General features: G+C 40.6%; 2 protein-coding genes across 6 annotated transcripts in view; one reads left to right on the top strand and one right to left on the bottom strand.

The window, feature by feature from the left end:
* Positions 1-329: 329 nt before the first annotated feature.
* On the bottom strand, positions 330-2925 carry LOC128888499 (insulin-like growth factor-binding protein complex acid labile subunit). The gene has a single exon (XM_054145395.1). It carries the CDS (start codon positions 1988-1990, stop codon positions 983-985), a length of 1008 nt encoding a protein of 335 aa, XP_054001370.1. The 5' UTR covers positions 1991-2925; the 3' UTR covers positions 330-982.
* A 2512-nt stretch (positions 2926-5437) lies between these two features.
* LOC128888494 (uncharacterized) overlaps positions 5438-25463 on the top strand; it is a 29602-nt gene continuing 9576 nt past the window's right edge. Inside the window, exons 1-11 of one of the 5 annotated variants that reach the window (XM_054145384.1) lie at positions 5438-5848; positions 7309-7967; positions 8512-8707; positions 10804-10968; positions 21706-21833; positions 21899-22024; positions 23145-23499; positions 24518-24689; positions 24763-24862; positions 24956-25130; positions 25194-25349. In XM_054145384.1, the coding sequence (XP_054001359.1) occupies positions 7584-7967; positions 8512-8707; positions 10804-10968; positions 21706-21833; positions 21899-22024; positions 23145-23499; positions 24518-24689; positions 24763-24862; positions 24956-25130; positions 25194-25349 (1957 nt within the window). In that variant the 5' untranslated portion in view covers positions 5438-5848; positions 7309-7583. Of the gene's footprint in view, positions 7968-8511; positions 8708-10803; positions 10969-16326; positions 16797-19352; positions 19639-21705; positions 21834-21898; positions 22025-23144; positions 23500-24517; positions 24690-24762; positions 24863-24955; positions 25131-25193; positions 25350-25463 lie in introns of those variants that run through there. The other 4 variants (XM_054145382.1, XM_054145386.1, XM_054145385.1 and 1 more) reach the window with 4 other exon arrangements.

Raw genomic sequence — 25463 nt, 5'->3', positions numbered from 1 at the left:
TTATATTCATTTTGTCCTTTGAATGTATTAAGAAATGCTAATCGACAGAAAGTTGCGTATTTGAATCGAGGGATAACGAAATTAGTTTTGGATGGATTATTGTTAAACTATGCTTTTGTCCAGTTCCGTGTTCAAGGAGCGATTTCGATACATTCCGCCGCGCGCCTGATTTTCACTGAAAGAAGTACTTCGTGGATAATATCTCGTTGGTACGGTGTGGATTGTCGGTGCGTACCATCCGTAATCCATGGACGTGCTCCTGTAACAGGGATGCGGATGTGGACTCTCGTCCTGGCCATATCCCATGAAGACCCCTGGAAAAACAACTTCTATCGGATAAAATATCCTTCGTCTCTCCACGGTATGAATCCTATAAATTCATCTACGGATTCGACGAATAGTATATTTTTCAGAGACTCAACACTCTACATGAATAAATGACATTATTTTTCGGTTCCCTAATAAAATCATAAAATTAGTGTCGTCGATTAAAAATCTCACATCAAACGTAGTATTTTAAGTAAAGTAGTAAGTCGTTTATTCCGATGTAAAAATAAGTGTTTCTTATATTATAATTAGAAATTCATCGTCAGTCATACGAGTCCAGATACGCAAGTTTAATGTAGTATCAGAAGCCAATAGCTAATTAATAATTAACACTCTCTGCATATTCGTACATATTTTTCTCAAACACACGTCGAAAACTCTGAACGATTTGCTATATTCGATCAAAACACGTATTTTGCAGCACACCAAAAAATTAGCATAAACTTTCATAACTCTACGCCAAACTATAAAAATACATGATCAGAAACCAAAGCTAATTAATAATTAACACTCTCTGCCTATTCGCACATATTTTTCTCAAATACAACGTCGGAATACTTCGCTATATTCGATCAAAACAGTCGTATTTTGCAGCACACCGCAAATTTTGCATAAACTTTCATAACTCTATGCAAAACTATAAAAATCTCCGATTCTATTTGATCTCCGCGCACTGATAAGGCAACTCGTACGCGATGTCCCTGCACCGAAATCGTCCGCGCACTTTGTGAACCTTCTCCACGATTGATCCCCGAATGTTGAAGCCAGGTTCAACCGTGACGTTCTTCATCCTGGCAAAAACCGACATATCCACGAAACTGAGCTCGTTGATGTTCAGAAACAGTAGCAACAGATTGTCCAATCCGTCGAAGGCGCCAGGCCGCAGGGCGGCGATTTGATTCCCATTCAGCCACAAGGAGTTCAGGTCCTTCTGGTATCGAAACGTCCCGACAGTTATCGTCCTCAGCCGGTTCTTGCTGAGATCCAGCTCGTTTATCGCGCTTAGACCGCGAAAACACTCGGGATGGAGATTGGAAATCTTGTTCTTGGCCAGATAGAGGAGATCTATGTGAGGCAGGCCATTGAACGCGCCGATCGGCACCTCGGTGATGTTGTTCGAGTCCAACGCCAGCGTCTCCAGGTTTCTGAGACCTCTAAACATGTTTTTACTCAGGGCAATGTTGTTGTACGTGGCATACAGCTCGTGAAGATCGGCCAGCCCTTTCCAAACGCCTGGTCTAAACGTGGTAATATTATTGCAGTCTAATACCAAGGTCTCCAGGCTTTGGAGTTTGGCAAACGCGCCATCCTCGATGTTCTTGATGGTGTTGTTCTTGAGGTCCAGGTACGTCAGCTGGTCCAGGTGGGAGAAATAGTGTCTCGATATCGTAGACAGCTCGTTGTCGCGTATGTAGAGCGCCGACGAATTGGCCACTTCGAGGAACGCGTCCTTGGCTATGTCCGCGATCCCAAGGCTCTCCAAGTGCAATTCTATGTCTTCGATGGTCTGTACAGCGTTGACATCCTCGTAAGCGACGCTATGCAACACGCCGTTGGCCATACAGACGTAAAGATGGTTGTAAACTTGGCAGTCCACTTCCTCCACGCTAACGTCTCGAGCGGCTACCGATAAGACGTGATAAACTAGCAAGAGGAAGCACATGGTACGCTCAGATGCTGGATGTGCACTGAACGCGTGAGAGAGCAACGTTTCCACGTTCAGCCGAGGGCATAAACCGACGGTTACCGTTCAAGAGATACCATTGGATACGCACCGGGTATCAGCTACAATGTCCGCGCTGTAAACTCGTCTCCAGCCAAGTCCAGTTTCGTGGAAATTAGATGTTTTATTCATTTTCAAACGCGCTCGTCGGTCGCTTGACTTTATTAAAACTTCTGTATCTCTTTCTCGATGAGTTTGCGTAACGGCGGTTCGTCTTGAAATTCAATTTCATTGAAATCGGGTCTCACACGCTCTTCAAAGTAGCGGTTTTCGTGGCTTTATTGAAATTCACCTGTTCACGCGAGCCTCCCACGATCTCCGGCGACAGAATTTTCCCTACGAATATTTCGCGGAAATTTTCATCGACTCGAGTTTCATATTTTCCAACCGACTCCTGGATCGTTCTTTATTATTCTTTGACAGCTCGCGCCGTCGGTATTCAAAGCGAAATTTTAGACTGCGAGTACTCCCTTTGTTTTCCCGTGGGGGCATTTTTTATCGTATCAAAACATTGTTGCGTCGAGACGGTGGAATTTCAAATGTTATTCTTGCGGAGCTGATGTCTTCGGAGATGAATGCTTAGCTTCGGATCCGTTTCAAAATGTAATACACTCGCGGGAAATTATTTCTTGTCATCTCTGTGCAACCAATTTTATAAGTGATAACGAATGAACGAATGAACAAAATGAAGGAATTCAGTTCTTCTTGTTTAAGCATATAAAACTTTCTTCAATTTACAAAAAAAAAATATTATTCCTACGTGCTTAAAGAAAGGAATCACATTTTTTTTGCTAAAATTTGGGAATAAAAGTAGTACACTTACAGAATGAAATTTAATAAATCAAATATTTTTCCACGAATTAATTTTTGTCCTCTTTTACGAAGAATCCGCTAACGAAAGAGGCGTGTTGAAAGAGAGGAATTGTATACATTCCTAACAATGCTTATTTTGTGAAGGGTTGATGTGACATATGCAAAAATGTCTGCATTACCGATAAGCCTCGACGAGAATACCGATCGTCAGCGCCGACTTATTAATAGCAGAATGTTATCGTTTTAGCACGAAGAAGCTTCTTGGCGCGGAGACTACCGAGAAATGTGTTACTCTGACGACAAGGAAAGTCAATTCTCGAGGAAATTCAACGAACTGGATGAGCATATTCCCTTAGCAGCATGAATCGAAGCGTTGTGAATTAATTTGATTAATTACAACGATTAATGCTTGAATAATTTGAACTCACGTGGGTACAGGAATCGTTTTGGGAGGTTACATGTTCGATAAACGTCATCGGTGCGTGGACCGAAAGAACTCTCATTTTCCTGCTCCTCCGTCTTCCTTTCCACGCACACACACGGCGTTTCTACCATTTTCGGATTACGAGCGGATCAATCGAACCGTAAATGAATCGCGTTCCCCGAATCGTGAGGCAAAATCTTCGTTGTGCACCATGCAATCACGTTTTATTTTCTGTCGACCATAAATGTTTGGTTCCTATAGCGACAATACCTTGTACACGAGGAGGAAATCGATCAAGCAGGGTGTGCTTTACTGACAGATAGATTTCCCTGCGAAATTGAGAAAGTCAAAGCTCGAGCATTTACATTCCAAAATAGACCACTACATCCATGTGCAATACTTGGTGATACGATTTAGTGTATGACAAACTTCAAGTTGATTAATGGTTTGAAGTCCTTCAATCTTGGTTACATTGATAATTCTTATCGTTACAACAATATGAATTGCCATAAAGTTTGTTTAAATTTTTCAACGTTTCCACCACGCAATAAGTCCACTTCAGATTTTAATTGGCTCGATAAGATTAAACCTTCAATAACAAATATTAATCTTGCAGACCAGTGAATTTGTACAATTTTCTAAGCTTGACCCTATAAGCAAATTAATTGAATACATTTCCATTCAAATATATATTCAAATTCCTGATTAAAAGTTCCCATTGAAATGCATTTTATAATATTTCATCTCGATTGAATTATGATTGAATGGAGCTTGAGAAATAAATTGGATTCTAAAAGAGATTCGACGACTTTCCGTAATTATCATATCGTATATCGTAGCGTTTGTTGTTTATTTTACATAGATTGCTTCGCCTGGATTTAAGAAATAATTGGATTCGCGGACAAAAGGATAGGGGCAGTGTCTCCTCCGAGCACTTTTTCGCGAGGAAAAGGGTTATTGAACCAGCCCAGGTGAACGACTACCGCGCACCCACCGAGCATTTAAAATTCTAGCTGAGTTTGCACTACATTACATCGGTCGCGCTATCAGCGACACCGATAACAGTGGCGCTTTCGTTGACCGGCTTAAAATCGCACTTCCTACCAGGGGATTATACGAAAAGTGTGGGAATGCAACGTGACCGGTAAGTACTCATTGTTTTTCGAAAATTGTCGGGATCTAGAATCTAAAAAAATACAAAGACAAAAGAAAGTTACACTCTAATCTAAAAACTTCAAATTTACATAAACATTTTGAACATAATTTTAATAGGTCTGAGTTAGGCTTGGGTTAAAGCGATCTAAAAAAATACAAAGAAAAAAGAAAGTTACGTCAAATTTTCATATAAATATTTTGAACACAATTTTACTAGGTCTCAACATTGTACTTTAGTTATGAATGACTATTTTAGTTTAAATGCAAAAAACCTGATACATTTTTAGAGTTATCTATCATGAAGTATACCTACGACATTGGCATTAAATATACATAATAGTTTTAAAGATATAGACTGTTTGTGCAACCGTCATTACACAGAACTATTTATAGAAAAGAATGAATAATTATCCAAGTAGCAGCTTTTTGAAAACGTGTTAGTCAAGTTCAAAAATTAAATAATATAATTTGAAGTTTCTAGTACCATATGACCTTTCGTTAAATGTTTTAATATTTTCCATTTGTATGTCAAGGTATCTACATATTTGGTGTTCCATGAATACACAAGTTTCTCCACTGATTTAATAATATCTTTTTGCATTTTAGAATTTCATCCCTGCTTTTAATCTATACTTAACATTCAGGTCTTCACAATATAGTTCAACATTTAACAAAGCTTATAAAGCCTTAGTGTTGCCACCTGTGATGTACCTATAATTGACACCTGCAAGACATACATAGTTCCATTGTTTCTAAAAATTTTTTTAAATTCTTCAGAAGCCTATCTTTATGACTCTAAGCTTTTAATAAACGCAAAGGAAGGTAATTTCTCAATCGTCCTGAACTAGAATACCTCTTTAGTTAAACGACAGCTAGTACGCGTTTGCATTCTTAAATATACGTGAAACTTGCCGCATTTTCACTGGACACGTGACGATTCCATTATATAACAGCTGTTTCATTTGCTGTGCACCACCTCTGCCAACGTACTCAACGACAACGTGAGCGTAGGTATGGACTTAATGAAACGATTATCATCGCCGGCACTTCCAGTTGCGGTCTGGCCACCAGAAGTGTATTACTGGCCGCCTGATAAGGGTTACGACGCATGGAGAATGCAATGGAAAATGTTAAAAATATTTTTTACCGTAAACGACGACTTCTAAATCCGTACATTAACAATGAACGCTAACCGTAAAAAACAGTACAATAAAATTGTTAAGTGATTGTGTGTAACGAATCTAAAATAGCGAAGTGTCAGTGAACATATTTACACTTGTGACAAGCAACGTGTGGCATTTAAGTTTTCATAAAAATTGTTTTGTGACCGTTCTAGTTGTACATTATAAATATAGTATGTGATATTTCTTAATTCTTCGCAAGGAAGCGCGATACAAGCGACTACAGTATGATGCAATTTCCTTTTTATTACATTTCAATGTGTATCAAATAATTTCTGATTTATTTAGAATTTAATAACACTTTCATTGTTTGTGAAGTAATTTTCAACTATTAACATTTATTTAGTTTCAAACTGCTGATGTTTTGGGACAATTCATAGGCCTCTTCCGGTGTAAAGCAATATTTTAAAATTAATAGAAAGTACAATGATACATTTTTTTATATAATCTTGTGGTGAAAATCACTATTATTATTAACAGTGCGTTAATCTGCGTCGAATCATCGATATTTTCCGTTTAAAACGTATCGATAGGGAAAATAAAGATCTATACTTCCATTTGCCGTTTGACACAGTCGTAATTGCATTACCATCGTATCACTTGCAAGTATTGTCAGCTAATTTACAACGTACGTGCTGCTTGCTTCAATAACCATTTAATTTTTCAAGAACAACAACGACACATGTTCAGACGATACTTCCCAAACCTTGATTTTCGTATTGGTGGTAGTACTATGTGTGTAGCTGTTAAATGTTAGATAATTACAATTGCGAAGAAGGCCGTTCTTTATCTCTATCCGCGTATAAATGTCAGAGAAGTATCGTCCAACAATTTATCTGCCAGACTAACGACGGACAGGGCAAGGAAAATATTGTTTAATTATGGTCATTTTCATTGCCCTCTTTATATCTGTCCTCGCCGACTTCTGAATTTACGGAAACTACTGGGTACTTATCTTTAGTTAAATTTATACCACTTGTGGTATCGCACAAGACTTATCCGCTCTCACTTATTAAGTCATTAGTGCATAAAACAGTAGATAATACTGAGTTTTCTGTACCATTCGTAGAATTAAATCAAAACTTTCCAAGGCTTTTTAAAATGTCACTCACTAACACCACTATGCTGATTTTATGTTTATGCTATTTACCAATTCGACTGGCTTGTTTGAAATAATAAATTCAGTTTGCTAAGAATGCAAAAATAGGATCCGTTAATGAAACTTTGAAAAGCAACGTTAAAATTACTGCGCGTTTAGAACTGTCTCGCATTTTCTGTCTCGAACTTTCTAATTTTTCGCGTTGAAGTTGTTCAATGATGCGAATTTTGCGACTCAAGTGTAATAACCAACAACCGCTAATAGCTATCGCCCTGTCGCATTGACGCGTCAACATAACGTGAAAAGTGTTGCTCGCGAGACAGATAACATTATCGTAAGTGGATAATGTGAAAACGTTCGACGAACGATGAAACCTTTCGCCAAGAAGAATTAAACTATTGCATAGTCGATTTTAGCTTGACTACCTCCTTGTCCTTGTGAACCTCAACATATCGATTACAAATTTCTCCCACTATCGCTTCGAAGGACAAACAAATTTTAACTCGTTCGTAACAACCTTCATATTATTTTCTTATTTGTATAATAGAATCTTCCAATCGACTAATTTCACTCTTCCTCGAAAAAGGAAGGTACTTTCAATTCCAATCACGAATTAAAACTCTTACACATCTGAAGGCGACCAGTAAATCAGTCCCAAGCATCTATGCTTTAATGACAGCTACCAAACATTCACGAATAAATTTCGTTTGCTCGGAAAACCCACTTGTTATCGATTGGTTTCAATCACGAGCAAGCAAGTTTATTCTTAATTGATATAATCTCGGTTACGTGATCAGTATCGAGACGACTGGCCGTGACTTTTCGTCGAATTCAAGAGCCAGTTAACGACACCGATGGAACATGAGTTGCAACGTGACGCCTCTGAAAAAGTACGCGGAAATCAGTTACCGCGTGAAATGCGTGTCAGTGGAGAACGAGAAGGTGTTCGGTGACGTTTACGTCACCCAGCAGACGAGGAATCTCCTCTACTGTGCTGACGGGTATCAGTTTCCCGCCCTATACAGGAGACGAAGATACAATCTGACACTGAAGAACTGGAAGGGCCCCGATTTTATGGAGATAAACAAGAAGAAACCGATCAGGAGGGCCAGCGAGGCGCAGGTCAAAGTAGCGAAGAAATGTTTCAAGAGATCGAAGTCGTTTGGGGATGCGAAGAAGGAAGTCGAGCACGATTGCAACAGCATCAAGAGCATGAAGACCGAGGCCGATATCAGGTTCCCAAAGGTAACTTAAAAATACGCAATTATTCGTGTGAAAATTTTGATTCTTTAATCTCTTCAAGAATGATTTTTCTTCTCGCTTTTCTTGTATCTCTAACTGTACATCGGAAATAATTATCAGTGGAGTGAAATCATAAAATTTTTACTCCTCTTGTTGAGGGGATTCTGTAATAAATAGGTTATTATCAAGTGTTGTTCTTTTTATTATTGATAGTAATTATAAAGATTAAAAATGAAACCATGTGGCCAAGCGCGTAAAGAGGTTAAATACGATTATAGTACTTTGAGAATTTTCTATCTATATTAGGTGGACTGAAAAGTAATGTCGTAATTTTCACATTAGATGGCAAAAGGCTGTTGATAACGAGGGTGATTACATAATTGATTAAAGATAGAAATTTATTAAAAATTTGTTTAAATTTAATGTAAAAAAAAAACAACATTGTTATAATAAGCCAACTGCAGTTTTTAATCGTGAAGACATAATAATTTTCCGTGTGCATTCAATTTTCGATGGAACGCAACACTAGCAATAATTTTATTTTCAGACTTATCCACCGCCTCTACCCGTCTCACTCGAGAGAAAAGAAGGAACAATTTCCTCGTTGGTGGATCAGTTGCTGCAAGATATCTACGGTTTGCCAGACGGCGACAGGGGACGATCGGAAAGCGACTCGACAGCTTCATCCCCGAAGACGCGTCCGCATCATCAGCATCTGCAAAAGGCGCGTCTGTTATGGAAAAGTAAGTGTAATTCAATAAGAGACAGAAACGTCCATAACACGGAAAAGAGGAAGGAACGAATGTGGGCGTCTGATAAATACGTTTAGCTCGAGGACGTTTATTGTGGATGCACGGAGAACGATCGTTTAATAGTTAGAAATTCAGAACAACGAGAGAATGCCGGTACTTGTTTTCTGACAATTGTGCAATTTTCACGCAGAAACAACTGAATGTAACGTTAACAATTGTAACAACAATATGACTTTGCTTTCTATACAAACATTAATGAAAAAACTGACCGTGACAAAAAAATAAATGACGCAAATGGGAAGGTGCAAATGCACGTCGCGTTTTCGAGTAAAATGTTCGCCCCATTGGCACGTGTAACGTCCGCGGGAACAGTGTCGCAACTTTATTCGCGTTATCAGATTTATACTGTCGCGCAGAATTCGAAATCCGGTCGAATTAGGCGAAGACACTTCGGCAGGAGCTGACGAGACAAGAGGTCGTAGTGCCGAGACAGACAAGCGACCTCGTTGACTTCGAGGCAAGAAGGTTCTTTGACTTGGAGTGCTGCTTTTCCTTCCTTTTTTTTCAAGGGGGAACCACTTCTTTTATCTCTATACACGATGCTACTTCGTTTCGCCTCGTTGAACATGCATAGGGAAAAACAGGGGTGAGATCCTCGCGGACTTAAAAAACCCATGAGGAAATGCCGTTTTATTTCGTATAAATCAACCCCGCCAACGGAATTTAAATTTCGTTTTCATTACGGCTACCTCGACGTTGAAGATAACTACAAAAGTAATTATACTGAGTCAAAAATTGAAATTGATTAACCCTTTAAAATTATTTAAAAATATGTGTTTGAAATTATGGGAAGGGGGGTCTTGATTATCCTCCAGGACATACGTAACACATCTTCCACTATTGTTTTGTCCAGAAACCAGTAGGCATTTAAAAAGTTAATTTTAAATTTATGGCTAGCAGTAGTAATCAGTTGCCTTGAAAGAGTGGAAATTACAGAAGGTCATGTTTTATTTAAATATATTGGAATCGATAACAATAAATTCAGTTAATGAGACCAATAGCATTTGAAACATATTTTTGATTTTGATAATGTGACAAACTACTTGATTTTGTTTAAGTTCGATTGTATTCTATCAGATTTTAATAAATGCACCCTCATACTCAAAATTAAATAAAAAATACACAGAGCCTCCCATGTTGGTAGACTGTATTAGAATCTCGATACCCCGAGGGATAAATTCGCAAGACGTTACGCTAACCTCTGACGATCATACGATCAGGATCACGCGATGTTGAGGAGACGTGAGCGAGGTATAAATACGCGTAACGTAATCCCGACCAAGGATAGACTTCTTTCTCAACATTTTACATCCAGGATGGAGAAGCGTTTCAGGAACTTCCCCAATTTAAATTTTAACGCGAAAGTTAACGCGGTTAACTCAGTTAAAGAGGGCTGTACGCGGACTTTCTCAGGACCGCGATTAAGAACATCTGAGCTCGTGATCGGAATGATCAAAGAAGATAGTCCTGGGCGAGATCGTTCCTCTTCTAGCGGGATCGAGGAACTCAGGGGGGCATAAGTAACAGCGGAAAGAGTTGGAAAACTGCAATCTTCGGCGAGTGTGTACCCAGGGAGAGCCCTTTCGGGCCGTTATCAAGATTGCGGCTTCAATTCAAAGCCTCCTCGACGGTGTCTCGTCTTGTCTCGCCCTAACCCAGACTGAAACAAACGCGCCCTCTTCAATTTGAAAATATCTCGTGCAATCTCGACTATCGTGCGTACTCGTTACATTTTAGATCTCGCAGGCTGCATTCGTTGCTTCCTGTTGGATGCAGACGCGTTCGGAGCTTTCATTCTTGAAAGATTGTAGCAACCTTTGGAACGGTTACCTTTTTCAGGTCGATTGTACATTTGAATTTGTATCGTTTTTAAAACTTTTCGATTTGAAAGACAATTTGTAAAGATCAAGGTCTTGAAGAAAATTATGTGTATTCCATTTATATTATTATTCAACCGCAAATAAATGAAGACAATTGAAGATTTCGTTTTACGTTTACTATTTATTGATTTGTTTTGAACTTTTCAGACAAAACCGAGCTTCAAGTTCTGGTAATGAACTTGCAAGATCACATCAATCATACCGGTGCTATACTTATCCGACAGCTGCGTCGAAAGGATTATCTCAGCATCAAACGCGAAAAACAGTGGGATATTATTACAGCCTACCTTCAAGCCCACAGTCAGAAGCGTGGTAAGTATTTTCTTATGGACTACTTCTCCATAATTAAATTATCCCTTTTTGTGCCGAGAATTTTTTCAACATAAGCAACTGGCAACTACAAAACATTTTTACGATTTTATTCCTAAAAATTTGATGTTCCTATGACCAAATTGATCAACGATCGTATTTTAAATTTGAGTTCTACTTAAAAAGAAACGCATGAGGTTTATAATTTATCAGTCTAGACAGAATTCTCGAACAATACATTTTTGTTTTCTGTCTACCTTTCTCACACAATTCTGAGACACCCTCTAATTCGTCACTTCCGTTTAACGAGAAGCTACTAGTGTCATTGCACGATTTGCTCTTGACATTTACACGAGTAGTTTATACTAGCGGCGTAGGGAAAAACGGTTAACAAACAGCGGCGTTCTATCCACGACAATGGCGCCCGCTGAATAAACAATAGGCCGTCGCATAATACGGAAACAGAACTGTTCGTGTGGACTCGCTTGCTGAAACTTCGCGTTCACGTTTTCAACAATAAAACCGTCGTTTCACAAAAGCGATCTTCGTCCCGTCCGACGTTAAAAACAACGACGCGATTTATGCCGACTTCCCCGTTACCGCTGGCAGCTTATTATTTATCTTATCGCTCCTCCGCATTTATAAATATGGAACAGCCGAAGCGGTAATTTACCTGGCTGTAAGTACCGAAACGAACGTACGCCACGCAAGAAAGAAACACAAAAGTGGCCGTAACATTGAGAATGCGTCAGGCTATAAAGCTAAAAATTCCTATGCCTTGTTTTTTAAAAATCTTGTTTAAGGTGGTATTGAGAGTGCGTCAAGCAATAAAGTTTTAAAAATTCCTATGTCTTGATTTTGAAAAATAAACTAAAGTAACTATAATATTGCAAGAAGATCAAAGTATATTATTATAATCTTAAATAAAGTGATGCTTGAATTTTCGAATATTTAAATCACCAAAAAGTTTAGGATATTTAAATGGAGAAAATTTCGATTTTCCGTTTCGAGTTGAAAAGAATAAAAACAACCTGTACATCTCCACCTGCGCATGCTTAAAAATTCAAAGTCGTCTTCCAATTATAACCATCATTCCTACGTCTGGGCGCATTTACATAATTTCTCCAAAATAGCTCCACTTTAAAAACGGCGTACGTGACCAGTTGACGCGAAATTTCACGCTAATACGCGACGGCGCGATCTACAATCCATGGTAATTCAGCCAATGGGGTTGGCGCATCCAGTTGGTGGCACTTGAAAGCGACCACTTCAGGTAACGTGTTATCGATACTTTTAGCGCGGTATCAGCATCGCAAACACACGGGGCGCGTGAGTCGTTCCCAGTACTTCCGGAAAACGGAAAAGAAGGCCCCTCTTTTACGCGTCCATAGCCAGCTGATCAATAATTAGACTTTGCCGCGCCGCGTGCCGCGGGGAACACGCATGCGTGCGGTAAGCGCGGCTAGGACCTCCGACGTGCCGTCATTGATAAAGTTTTAATGATGTCACGCCTGCGAAACGGAAATGCGGAACTTTCCTCGGTCTTCGACCAACTTCGGGGTCTGCACTTAGCGCGATGAACTCGACGCATCAAGGAGAATGACGCGTTCCGACGCTGAGGAAGCCTGGCGGCGACGAGGGAACTTGTATCATGGAATTCTTGTTGTATTTAAATTAATAAAAATGATTGGGTTGCAATCGACACATTCGCGGCCGCTGACGTGACTTTACGTCACTTCAAATTCTATTCCTTATAAATTAAAGAGAGAATTAAAAACGAAGCAAAAGTTATTGGAGAAAAGATGAAAATAGAAAGAGAGACTTGATGGTGAATGTAAATTAATTGCAAATTTCATGTAGGTATACATATCGTACTTCATCTTTTCTAAATCACCACCTAGCCAGAGTCTCTATAAATCGATGGTTGATTTGTGTTCCTTCCGAAGCTCCTCTTTTTCCTCGAGGCAGTCTTTTCGAAGTCTTCCTGCGGTTAAAGCGTCGGGGATATTTTTGAGGTGATTTTTCATTCTTAGCACCCAGAAACTTATTGACCTCGCGCAATTTTTCAAACGCTGCTAAACTCCTCTCTGGCGGAGTGCTTCTATAGTTCACTCGAGCGTTGAAAATATTAAGTAACTGTTTCCGAGCCATTACCCCTGTGTGCTTAGACGGACGATACAAAAACATGGTTTGGCGAAATGAGCGTATCTGCTGAATACATATGCGAGGATTATGCGTTGATGATTACATCGATTTTCCCGAGGACCTCGGCTTACGTACCATCGGCGAATTCATTTTTTAGTAGACAGTGGATATGAATACAATGGTTACTCACGTCCAACGTTCTCGCTCGCGTCGTTCTTTATTTATGATCAATTTTTAAGGAAAGCAATTTTTTAGTAAAATGGTTCCAATACCAGCGAATCCCGAAGTTAAACTTTTATCGCAGCAAACGAGAAAATAAAAGGCTGATGAAGAAGAATTGGGATTACGAGAATCCCATACTCGGTGTATCGGTCCAATGGGAAATACCCATGTTGATCATTGTGTATTGAAACACGAGCGCACTGACCGCCAGCTGTGCGCGGAATCTGAAAATAATCGATCGCGTGAATTTCCTCCTAGATCAAATTGAACCGAATTGGATCGGATCTCGCAAAGAGGGTAGGCGTCCCTCTGCTCGGGCGCAGATATGCAATTTAGCTCTGTTGACAGCGAAAAAGGTAATTCTATCCGCAAACGAATAGCCTTTCCTCGTCGTTAATCAATATTCAACTAGATTTCCTTACTTTGAGATTGAACCTGGCAAGATGGAAAACGTCGATAACGCGGGATTTTTATTTTCGTCGTTCCACGAATCGCCTTCAAGAGCGAGAGACGTATCGTCGATCTCTTGGCAGAACTCCTAATTATTTCCGCCACCTAACCACGCGAACGATAACGTCCCGGTGCTTGGGTTATCGTGGCTCCTAATCGGTGGAAAATGTAACGATATCGTTCGACTGCGTTCTCCTGTGTTTATTTTAAGAGAACGTTCGTTTGATCCGGTGTCTCCGAGCATTTAACCCTTCAACGACTTCTGACAATTTTGGAGGAGATCTTCTGGGGACACTTCAAACGCCCACGATCTTGGATTCTGTCCAGCTTCGACGGAATAGACTCATGCATATTATAGTATTCACTGGCAGCTGGAAAGGTACACTTTTTGTTCGATTTGAGAGGCTGTTTTTGGTGATTGTAAATAGGGTAGTATCACATGTCCTCCTTGAGCTTGATCAATTGTACTACTACAAGCTCTATTCTCACATTTCTGCTTACATATGAAATTTTGGAAAGCTGAAATATAAAAAAAAAAATTCCAAGGAAGGATTTGCATGCTGCTGGTGAGCTAAGTTCATGATCTTGAGTGAAGTGAACTTTCTCTTCAGGGTTAACTATTTACGTACCGAGTGGCCTTCGTATACTCGTGGCATAATAATTGCCAAGCAGGCAGGGTGGTTAATAACAGCAGAACACAGAATGTATTACAAGTAATCTAGGACCAACCGAGAGCCCTGGATGCCTTGCAGAGTTTAATATTTATATAGATCGTTGATAGCTCGTTATTTAAATCGATAATGGGCTATCTGGGGCCATTATCGCTTTTTAGCGATAAATCAATTTTAAGAGATTAATGGCCGAAGGATGATTTTACATTGGGTACACGATTGCCCTGGGAAAAATTCTGGAAGCTCAATTATTCTCAATTATAGTTCGAACATCCGCTTAAAAGTTCATATTGGATCTTTTTCTACAACGTGGGACATCTGAAAGATAGATAGATTCTAACAGATAGAAATTTTTGAATAAACAATCATGAGACCATATTGAACGAAATAGAGTACATTTATTATTTCTGTTCAGAGAATTTTCCTCTGCACTCGACGGGAAGGGTGCGCGGATACACGCTATATCCACGAATGTATCTGATGGCCTTAGTCTCTGCCGTGTTGCTACTGACTCTGACGACATTTCCGACTGACCCATAAAGGGACCGAGTCGATAAGTTCATCGATCCATAGTACGTGGCTTTATTATGAACGCGGATTAAAATCGACTGCTGCACCACGATGGCGGCACGATACAATCTTCTGCGTATGCGATACTGGCGTACATACTCGCTGCATAAATAAAAGCAACCATGGTTAAAAAAAAAAAAACAGCAACCATGGTTACATCTTTATCCAAGCAAAATAAAAATTCTTAAAATCAAAAGTTGGCCTTAAAATATTCGTGCCAATATATCTGTGAAAGAATCCATGCATCGTCTAATGGCAAAGCACTCACCCTGTACATGATACGGTACCTACGTGGATCAAAAGATTGTTCACCCCAAGAAGACCGAGGAAAGGGAAGGGAAGATCATAGCAAACCGTGGGTATCACTCAGACACCCACCAACAAAAGGAATGCTCCTGTTTGCGATGTGATGGAAATTGCACTTGAAGGAACTATTATGTTTTTTATTAGTTGAACAATCTAAACGTATTCTTCTTTGTTTTCGAACCATGTCGTCAATGATACAACTTTTGATCGATCCAATAACAAAAATAATTGAGGTGGACAGGTCATCTTCAACCTGTGTACGTCGTGGCAACTGGAGCGTAAAACACTTCTTTACATGACCTTGATGATAATACTTGGTAAGACGTAACAGTGATGTTCATTTTTTATTAACCAATTGAATCAATATTTGAATTGCTGCTTCTTTATATATTAAAAAATAGACTTCACTATTCCTACGATTGCATGGACTAAAAGATAGTTACCTTCGATAAAAGAAGCGAATAAAAACAATTATAAATAAAACGTTTCGAAAGCCATCCTTAATTTAATTGTTTTCAGTAATCAACTCTTAAAAATTGCAACTTAAATTTGACTTCTAAAATACTATTTCCACAACGATTACCTGGACCGAAAGTTCGTTCACCCTAACGACCAGAAAAGAGGGTTAAAAAGAGTCCGGGGTGAAAACTGTGAATTTCGTTCCAGACACCCGTCAACAAAAAAAGGAGCCCCACCCCCCTTCTCTCGCGATTTCTGCGGTACAATGCAAATTGCAACCAGGAAGGAACGAGACACCGCGGTCGCGATGAAAAAAGTCAACAGAACTGGATTCGAACCACCCCTGCGGAGGCAGCCGCGGTGTTCCTGTCGGCCACCGCGAAGACGAGGCGCACGCGAGCAACCCCCCAAATGGATACAAATTCCTCTCGGTGGGGTGGTGCGCGGCGTGGGCGTCCACGCATGCGCCAACGACACGAGCGTACGGATCGCTAAGGCAGCTGGTGGTGACGGTTCGTGGAACGGCTTCAGTGCCTATTGCAGGGTTCCAACGGGACGGCTACCCCTCCCCGGTAAGCGTCCCTGTCCTACGTTATTATTACGGTGGACGCACGCGCGCACCAAGTCTCTCCTACCGTCGGCGTAGTGGTGTCGTTCAGCTGACTCGACGTGTGCCTGTTTCTCGACGAAGGGGTCGTCCAGCTTCGCGACCCTCACAACAGCTGCCGAGAAACGCGGATAAAGGCACGATCTGGCTCATCCCCCTTCGGTGTTTCTGCGCGTGTTGGTTCGATCGTCTCGCGTCGTCTTCTCCGACCAGTGCGTGCATGGAGACGAGCGCGTGAACCGAGTACGCGTCGCAGGGGTTGCAGCTAGGGGATGTGCTTCTGGCGAGCCATCGCGAACAGTGCGCTAGCCACGATGACGGATGCGTAGTCCGAAGTGCGGTTACCCTGGGGACACGGCGTCAGCATCGTTTGCACGACGTCGTTTCGCTCGCTGAACATGGTAAGACGACTGCGGGGGCTGGCTCGCTTGGGGGATGTGTTTTGATAGCTCCCACGGCCAGCATTGACGTTTCGTCGATGGAACCGCTGCTCTCTTCTGCAGTCTTCAGTGTCAAAAGACTCGTAGAATTCTTGAAGCTTCGTTGATAAGCTTGTCAGGGGTGTCGGAACTCTTCTTCCAGTTTTGGAATGTTCTATTTCGTCGCAGAAACATACCTAAGCGAGAAGTTGAGAAATCAATGCTTCACTCGAATAGAATTAGATAAATCAAAACGTTCGATCCGGGCTCGGCTGACGTTAATGGTTTCTTTCGTGATAACGTTGCGATTGGTGTTGAGTGTGTGTACGTGTGTGTGTTAACCGTGTTGTGTATCCGTGCTCGCGACTGTGGAGAGGCCAGCAACCATATGCAACCCTCTCGACTATGTACTTTTTAAATAGAATCTGCACGATGTTTGTCACCCTGTACCAATGTTCGTTCTCTTATTCGCCCTTACTCCAATTTAGGAAAATATTATTTACTTCTAGTTACTGACTGGTGTGCACTTGATAAGTGTTGTGTAACGATGCGGAATAAAGTAATTTACAAAGAACGCCTAAGTGGTTTGTCAATTTTAAAGCCACTGTTCGTACGCACAAAATCTTCACCAGACTGTGGTTTAGGGGTTAGTTTTGGGCTATGATTATTTTAAGAAATTGATGCTCCTATGATTTGTTCATCTCTTTCATGACGATCCATCTTAGGCTTAATTATGTACAAATGTGTGGTTTGAATAGATTCATTCGTGAGATCTTTTTTTTATACGTTGGGAGTTTTGCCCTGTTGTACGTTACGCTCCGTGCGTCACACACTTTCAATTGAGCCGCCGATAAAACCGATCGATTAATTTCGCTATCGCGAACGCGGATTTCTTTGCAAAATCGACCGACGCACCACCTCCACATTACATGCCTCGTAACAGGTGGTACGTCTCCACAGACACGGTTAAGGAAAAGTGCAGCGGGAACGGTGGTGTCGTTTGTTGCTAAAAGCCTGGAACGAGCTCTTTAATATCGTAAGTGTGCTGCCTCCCACCTGAGAAATTAATACTTCAAAAGGAGCCGGTCCAATGCACCGTGAACGATTTAATACCGTCATTGTCGTCTTCGAAACGGAGCATCTGTTACAAAATGCACGGCTTCGCAACAGTGCAATCGCTAATACGAGTAGTGTACATCAGTGTCTCTCAACCTTTCTCTGGACTTCTTAAATTTATTTATCTTTGTGTGCTTCTTCTTATTCACGATAGTCTGTATGTATGATTCGAACGAAGATGGAGTGAATGGATCGTTTTATAATTATTCCTTATCGACTTGTGAAACAGAAATATTCCAAGACGCAAACAATGAAACTTAGAACAGTTTCTATAGATAGACCTTCTACGTTCGATTTCCACGTATAGTCCTCTAAATATTAAACCAAACTTCACCAATTTCGTGTACTACTAATCTCGCGTTAATGTAGAAGCTGGTAACAGAGTAAAATTTCATTAAAACTCTGTCATCTTGTTTAGATAAACATATTATACTTGTGCTTCAAAAATTACTATATAAACGTGAAATTAATTCCATTCCATTTTACACCAATATTTAAATACACAACAAGTCTGGAGAAGTTAACTTACATGTGACTGTGTAGATAAAAATAAACCTTCGCAAGATAACTGAAAATGTTTATATTCAAGTACTTACGTAAAAATTTCTTCTATAGCTTGAGAATGGAAACTATAGCCGTTGAGATATGATGCTAGCGTTATTATTTTTGAATGTAAATGCCTGTACATAAATATTTATAACACACTTGGAGAGGTTTGTCTCTCGCATCAACGCATTTACATGTAAGTTGAATCTCCAGTGACCAATATGTTCGTCCACGATGCCAGAATCTATAATTGCAATCTGTTTCATAGCCGTAGTCGTCGCTAAATAAACATGGAAGACGAAAATAAGAGAGATAAAATTGTTCTTCAGAGCAATAAACAAAGGGTAACTTTATTAATATTGCGAACGACGGCGTTTCGTCCAATTGAATTCTGGTCCTATTTAGGTCAAGCTTAAATACTTCGAAATCAACGAATAATACCAGAAATTTAAAGAAAAAAGGAATTTCATAAATATTATTACTTACAATAGAATACTCCAGTGCACCGGCACAAAAGCATTGAATTTATGAACACGATTAAATTTATGATAAGCGTGGTTTACGCATCTCTATGCTTATGGATTATTAATAAACGTGGAATATAAATTTTAATGCGATACCAGGATCGGAATTGCCATGTGTTCGCCATCGTATTATACACGGTGAACCACATGAACTGTCCAACCTTATTGTTAGTTTTTGTAAACGACCAAAATTTGTACGTTAAAATATGGATGGGCTGTAATTTATTTTTTAATGGAAGAAATAACAATGCCGTTGAGATAGAGACACTCTCTCCGTGACCAGGGTTCTCATTTTTTAGACGAACATTCGCGATTTACCTTCCACCGACCAACGCAGCGCTCGGGGTTTCAGAAACGCGATAAAAATGCTCCCCGCAAGGAAGAAGCTTCCCAACGCGCAACGGTCGAGCACAACTTCGAGAAAATGAACGCGACGGCGACGGATGATGAATCACGAAAACGGTTGAAAGGCGGCCGCACGCAGTACAACAAGAGGCAGGAGAGGTGAAAGTGACGATGAAGAAGAAAGAGTGGCGTTCCTAATTGGAGAATGAGCGGATTTTTCAACTCCCTCAAAAACTTCGCGTCAGGAGCCGCGTACGCCGGCAGCTCTGCCTCCAAGTACGAAGAACTGGAAGGTGAACAATTCTTTTACAATGCACGTGGAACGTTGCCTGCTCGGATCGTCGTTCGATTCTCTTTCGTTTGCACGAAATTATTTGCCACGTTCTTTATTGTTTCCTGGGAGCAATTCAGCTGATCGTTTTTGTGCTCGATGTGTACGTCTTCATGCTTGAGAGGCTTCACACAACCCTCTAATTTCCAGCACGAATTGTAATTCGACGAGAACGATTTTGGTAACTCATATATATATATTTGTGATGTTTGAAAAAACATATGAACGCTGTAAGGTTTGAATTTTTTATTTCTAATAAGAGATAAGAGATATGGTCTCTATGGAAACTAAAGGGTTAGGGGTAGTCCGTTATAAAGAAGAATTTAACCACCCAATTCTTAGCTGGTTAATATAATGAAACATTAATAGACTAATTAATTTTTGAGTTTACGTATTTATTTACGTATCTTTCAATATTGTTAATTTCTCCAAGCATTGATTATTTATTCCTGAACTACGTGTTATTGATATTTAAGATTTTTTTTTGAAGAGACAAGTTAGGAAAGGTTGATGGACAGTCGTCTACAATGTTCATCGAATCGAATAAAGCTCCATTAAATGATCATCATACCAGAATCTTAGTACTCGAATGAAGATTAGGTTACTTGCTCTGGTAACTGAAGATAGGGCATTCGAGTAACGTATCCTCGGACAACAAAAGGATAATGGAAATCAATTTACGTGTATTTGTAATGCACTCCAACAGACGGGGTCGCGAGTTTGCGTTATTCCGGTAGAGTTGTAAAATTTATGACGGGACAAGTGCGCGCCTCAGCTCGCTGATGCGAAATAGTACCGTGGGTAATGAACTCGTAGTATACGGTTAACTTACAGTTGAATGCCGAGCATTTGAAAAGAAATTACACGATAATTGTGCACCACTCCAACTACATCTGGCCGTGTTCTTCCCGAGAAACGGACATTACCATTTTAATCAGTTAATATTTCCTCGTGAAATTACTAATCTCGCAGATCTCGAGACAAAAGTAAGATAAGGGAGCAAGTAAGGTATAATTTCATAGCTATTCATTTATTATGCACGGTTCTTTATGCTACTAGTATGTTTGGTTAATTCTTCAGAAGCTGCTGCGAATTATAGTAGAAATACATCTGCTTACTTTTATTTAAGAAAAGGGTATTCTGCAAAGGAAAAATGACTGCATGTGTATGAAAAATGTTGGTCGTTCTCAGAGTAACTATTTATATGAATTTTGGTATTTTCGATAAACGCATGAACGAACTTTCGTTCAGTGAACATCTAATCATTTGTTTTTATTTAACCGTGGGTACCTTTTGCTATCCATCAGGTGCGTCATTAAGTGGAACAGCTAACTATAAAACTTTGACATTTCAATCGAGCTAGACGATACAGTTTCCGTTTGTTTAACGCAATTGAAACGACTGCAGGCGTTTAACAAGTGTCGCTTTAACTATTTACGTTCTTCCACGTCGTTCTACTCTCTGACATTTCGTAGAATGAAGTTTTTAGCAAACACGATTAAATACTCCCACTGCGTTTCGAGTCCACGAACAATTTTCTTCTTACCTCTTAATACCTCCCAACCCTTCGCGTTGTCCATTACGTTTCATCTGCAGGAACGAGAAGATCGGTCGAGTACTTTCAACCCTTAAAAGCTTCGAATGAAAAAGTTCGCCAAGAGTAAAAACTAACCTCGTGTAACTTGCCTGGAACATTTACTTAATAATTAATTTAAGGAATAGCATGAACGAGTACCTTGCAAAAACCTATCCTTAGAATGAGTCGACTGTCTCTAAAATGCCCAGACCTCGGGAACTATTTGAACTATTTAAATCAAATGATATGAGTTGATTAGAAATTGATTGAGCTTGCAGAAACATATCCTAAGAATGAGTTGACTGTTTCTAAAATGCTGAGACCATGTGAACTATTCGAACTATTTAAAACAAATTATGTGAACTAAGAAATTTATTGAGCTACTTTGTGATACGTGTTAGTTTCCATGTGAATATTTCCTTGAGACATTTGTTGAATTTATGAAATTTTCAGTCGAAGACACGAAAATGAGATTTAGCCTGAAGCCGCAGCCAGGGGAAAGCGGTTTCGTGCAATGGCTGGACGCGATGAAAATGGTCGCCAGGTTGCAGGGAGGAATACCACCGAAATTTCGAAAGGAGGTGGGTCGGTACGCGAAATTTTCGTTTGTTTTAAAACGTTATCCTCATTTTGGAATGTTTCGCAGTTATGGCTGACGCTGGCAGAACGTCATCTGGAGCAGCGCGGTGTAGATTGGAAGCAGGCTGAAAAGGTCTGCTTCAACGAGTGGAGCAATCCTGACGATGAAGAGCTCGGTATACAAATCGTTAAAGTAAGACTGTAAAACGTACATCCTTTTCACGATTGTTTTTCGCGAGCAGCGACGTCCTCGCGAATTTTTCATTCGTCCCGCTTCAATTTCTGCGTCGCTGCTTTTCTTCTTAATGTCGTGAGTAATAGGATTTTTCGTGAGGGTGGTCGATACAATTGAACTTGAGAGGTGTTAATCATTTTGAAATGCTTCTCGAGTCGCATGTCAGGGATAAATTGCGTCGTGGAAAATTTTACTCGAATACGTTCTATTTCTACTCGAAATTCTATATGAAACAGTGTTTACAGTCAATCCCGTAAATATTCGTACCCTTATGTCTATTGAAGATGTTTTACTAAATTAAATAATAGTTTTGATATTACCAAATGAATTTTTCATTGTAAATATGAATAAGAATAAGCATATGCATGTATATCATAATGTATCATCATTATGTATAATCATAAAGTGTACGAATATTCATGGGACTGATTGTATATACTCTTTCAACCGAGTACAAATCATTTACGTAGAAGTAAGAAATAAAATTGGCGCATTTGCATAAAATTTGCACGAAATTTCGAAGTGAGTGAATATATTAATCGAGGCAAGTGGAATATTTAATACTCCAGAAATACTCATCTAGCAGACTATACGTGTAGCTATCCCAGACAGCGCCAAATTATTCGACCAATTTCCAAGTACAGGACGAGCGATGCTCGGCAGAATTGGTGGGGTAAAGGGGATCTGAAAATGTCCTCATTCTTTCAAAGAAGTCGATTAAAGTTACTGCCTTCGTCTTGCATAATAACTCGTTGGCAAAAATGATCCGTGTGACGCAATCTCGGCTCCGCGACGATATCGCTCCTGGAACGGTCTCCGTTCGGTGTATAATTACGCGCAATTAAATTTGGATCATTAATCACTTCGACGCCAGGGCAATTAAGTGTCGCCGATGAGCCTTCCAATTAGATCCCTAACGCCCGCGCGCCTCGGCAAAGAAAGTGACCTTTAACGATACCCGCGGAGTCGCTTGAACCTCCCTGCTCTACTCGCCTAACCGTTTGCTACGTTCGCGGAGCGTAATTCAAGCGATGGCTCGCCGTGGCAAAATCCGATATCGTTGCTCTGGCCCTTTCAGGATTTACACAGGACAGGCTGCAGTCTATTTTGCGGCGCAGCTGGCAGAGACAATCAGGCGGTGCTTCGTCGGGTTCTACTTGGCTTCGCTCGATGGAACAAGTCCGTCGGCTATTGCCAAGGCCTGAACGTGCTGGCCGCTCTCGTTCTGCAAGTTATGGATCGCGCCGAGTCCGCCGCGGTGAAGGTGATGATCTACTTGATAGAAGGTGTCCTGCCCGAAGGTTATTTCGCAGACAATCTACGCGGCCTCTCCGTGGACATGGCGGTGTTTCGCGATCTCCTGCGCTCCAAACTGCCCAAGCTCTCGAAACACCTCAAGGCGCTGCAGAACGACGCGAAGGACAAAGCCACAGGTCATTCTTTCGCGAAAACCATTATTCTCGACGCGTCCACTCGAGCATTTTACCCTCGACGCCTGCTGTCGTCCAGCGCTGACGTTGGATATCCTTTAGGCATCGAAAAGCCGTGTGATATTTAGAGAATTTATCCTCGCGCTGTCGTTAGGGATTAGGTTTATCTTTAACTCTTTGATTGTCAAGAAGCGATATATCGCTGCTCGAAACTGTAAGTGCTGTAAGTCGTTAAAAAATCAATTTTGCTTTACGAAAATGACGTCAATATCCAATGCACATAAATTTATTTGTGCACTTCAAAAAATAACTGAAAAGATTCATTTTAACAGACAATAAATTACGTTTATTTACAAACAAAAATTCAAGTTCAAGTTTTTGTGAAAATATCTTCATTATGTAAAAATTTCATGAACCTTAAAATAAAATCGATCGAAATATATATTTTCGTTTACAATCATGCATCTTTGCTTAAAATTGTCTGGCATTTCTCGGATATGTATGAAAATTTCCTCTGGAAGAAAAGCACAAGGTAATCATAATACGGAGAATGGGATCTGTCTGAAAGATCTCTCGAAGCTGATAGCGATTGTCGAGAGTAAATCTTTCGAGTGGACACGTAGCATTAGCCTCGCTTTAAGTTTAGTAATCTTACGGATTTTTCGAATGGACGCATCGTTGCGTATCCAAGGTCTAAATAGTTAGGTATGAAGGAATCAAGGAAAGAATCGACTTGTGAGAGTTCCAGCCAGTTGGCCTCTGGAGAGGAATACTCCCTCCCTTACCGCCGTTGCTGATAAGTTGGATGCTTGGACTTCGACGGCAGACGTGAAAGTAGCGATGGGATGGAGCGTACTTTGAGCAGCCAGTTAATTTAACGCTAAAATAATAACCCTATAATTTACCCATCCATTCACTAACCTACACGAGTACTGTCAAACGTATCTCTAGAACTTGATACTCGACCAAATTATTTCTAATTCCGTCCAATTGTCCCTATCCAACTTTTGTTCTTGTTTAGGCAGCAGCTACGAGCCACCTCTGACGAATGTGTTCACGATGCAATGGTTTCTCACTCTCTTCTGTCACTGTTTACCCCAGGACGCGGTGCTCCGTGTCTGGGACTTGATATTCCTCGAGGGAGACGAGATCCTCCTCAGAACCGCTCTGACCATCTGGGAAGGGCTATCGGAGTAAGTAAACGATCGTGGGGGGTTTCGTAGGTTGCTTGGATTTGTTTTGCTAAAACGTCGTATCTTGCTTTAGCCGTATCATGACCGTGACGTCCGCAGACGAGTTTTATAGCATAATGGGAGTCCTGTCGAGGGAGATGCTGGAATTCACGGACACGAACAATCTCATAAAGGTTTGTCTGTTCCCTCGTTCGAGATAAATACCAGCTGACATGCTTGGCAGATCTGTACCGAGTGAAATTTTTACGTACGCGTTATTGCCGTAGAACATAGTCAGTATGGAACCATTGCATGGCGTGAAAGCTTTGAGAGAAAAGCACAGGTACAATATCACGCCGTGGGCTAGGAAGCTGAGCGACGACGACGACAGCGACACGGAAGAGGAGGAAAGGTTGGCCGTGGCCGCTGCCATGTTCAACATGGCACAAAGGCTGAAGAAAGGTAGGCATCAAAACATATGACAATGGAGGTTGTTGCGATTCTTATTTGTTTGCGTCACGAAAGACATGCTTGTAGATCGCATACCGCAAACGATTGGCGCCCTGCAGGCCATGGCGCCCAGCAGCGACCGAGAACGCCTCGCTCTGGACATTAGTATTTTGAAACAACAATACGCCAAACTGCGCGAACGTCAACACCAGGCTCACATTATACTTTCCGGTAAATGTTGATTGTAATAATAAGGTTAAACGTAATCGCTAAATTCGAAGGTACGGTAAATCACTGGACCTTCTCGAGTACGCTTCGTTGACTCGCGAACGACTATGAAAGCTT

The sequence above is a fragment of the Hylaeus anthracinus genome, unplaced genomic scaffold, assembly GCF_026225885.1.
Source record: "Hylaeus anthracinus isolate JK02 unplaced genomic scaffold, UHH_iyHylAnth1.0_haploid 11994, whole genome shotgun sequence".
NCBI classification, from domain to species: Eukaryota; Metazoa; Arthropoda; class Insecta; order Hymenoptera; family Colletidae; genus Hylaeus; species Hylaeus anthracinus.
Note: the sequence above shows the minus strand (reverse complement) of the source record. Positions and strands in the feature narration are given on the sequence as shown.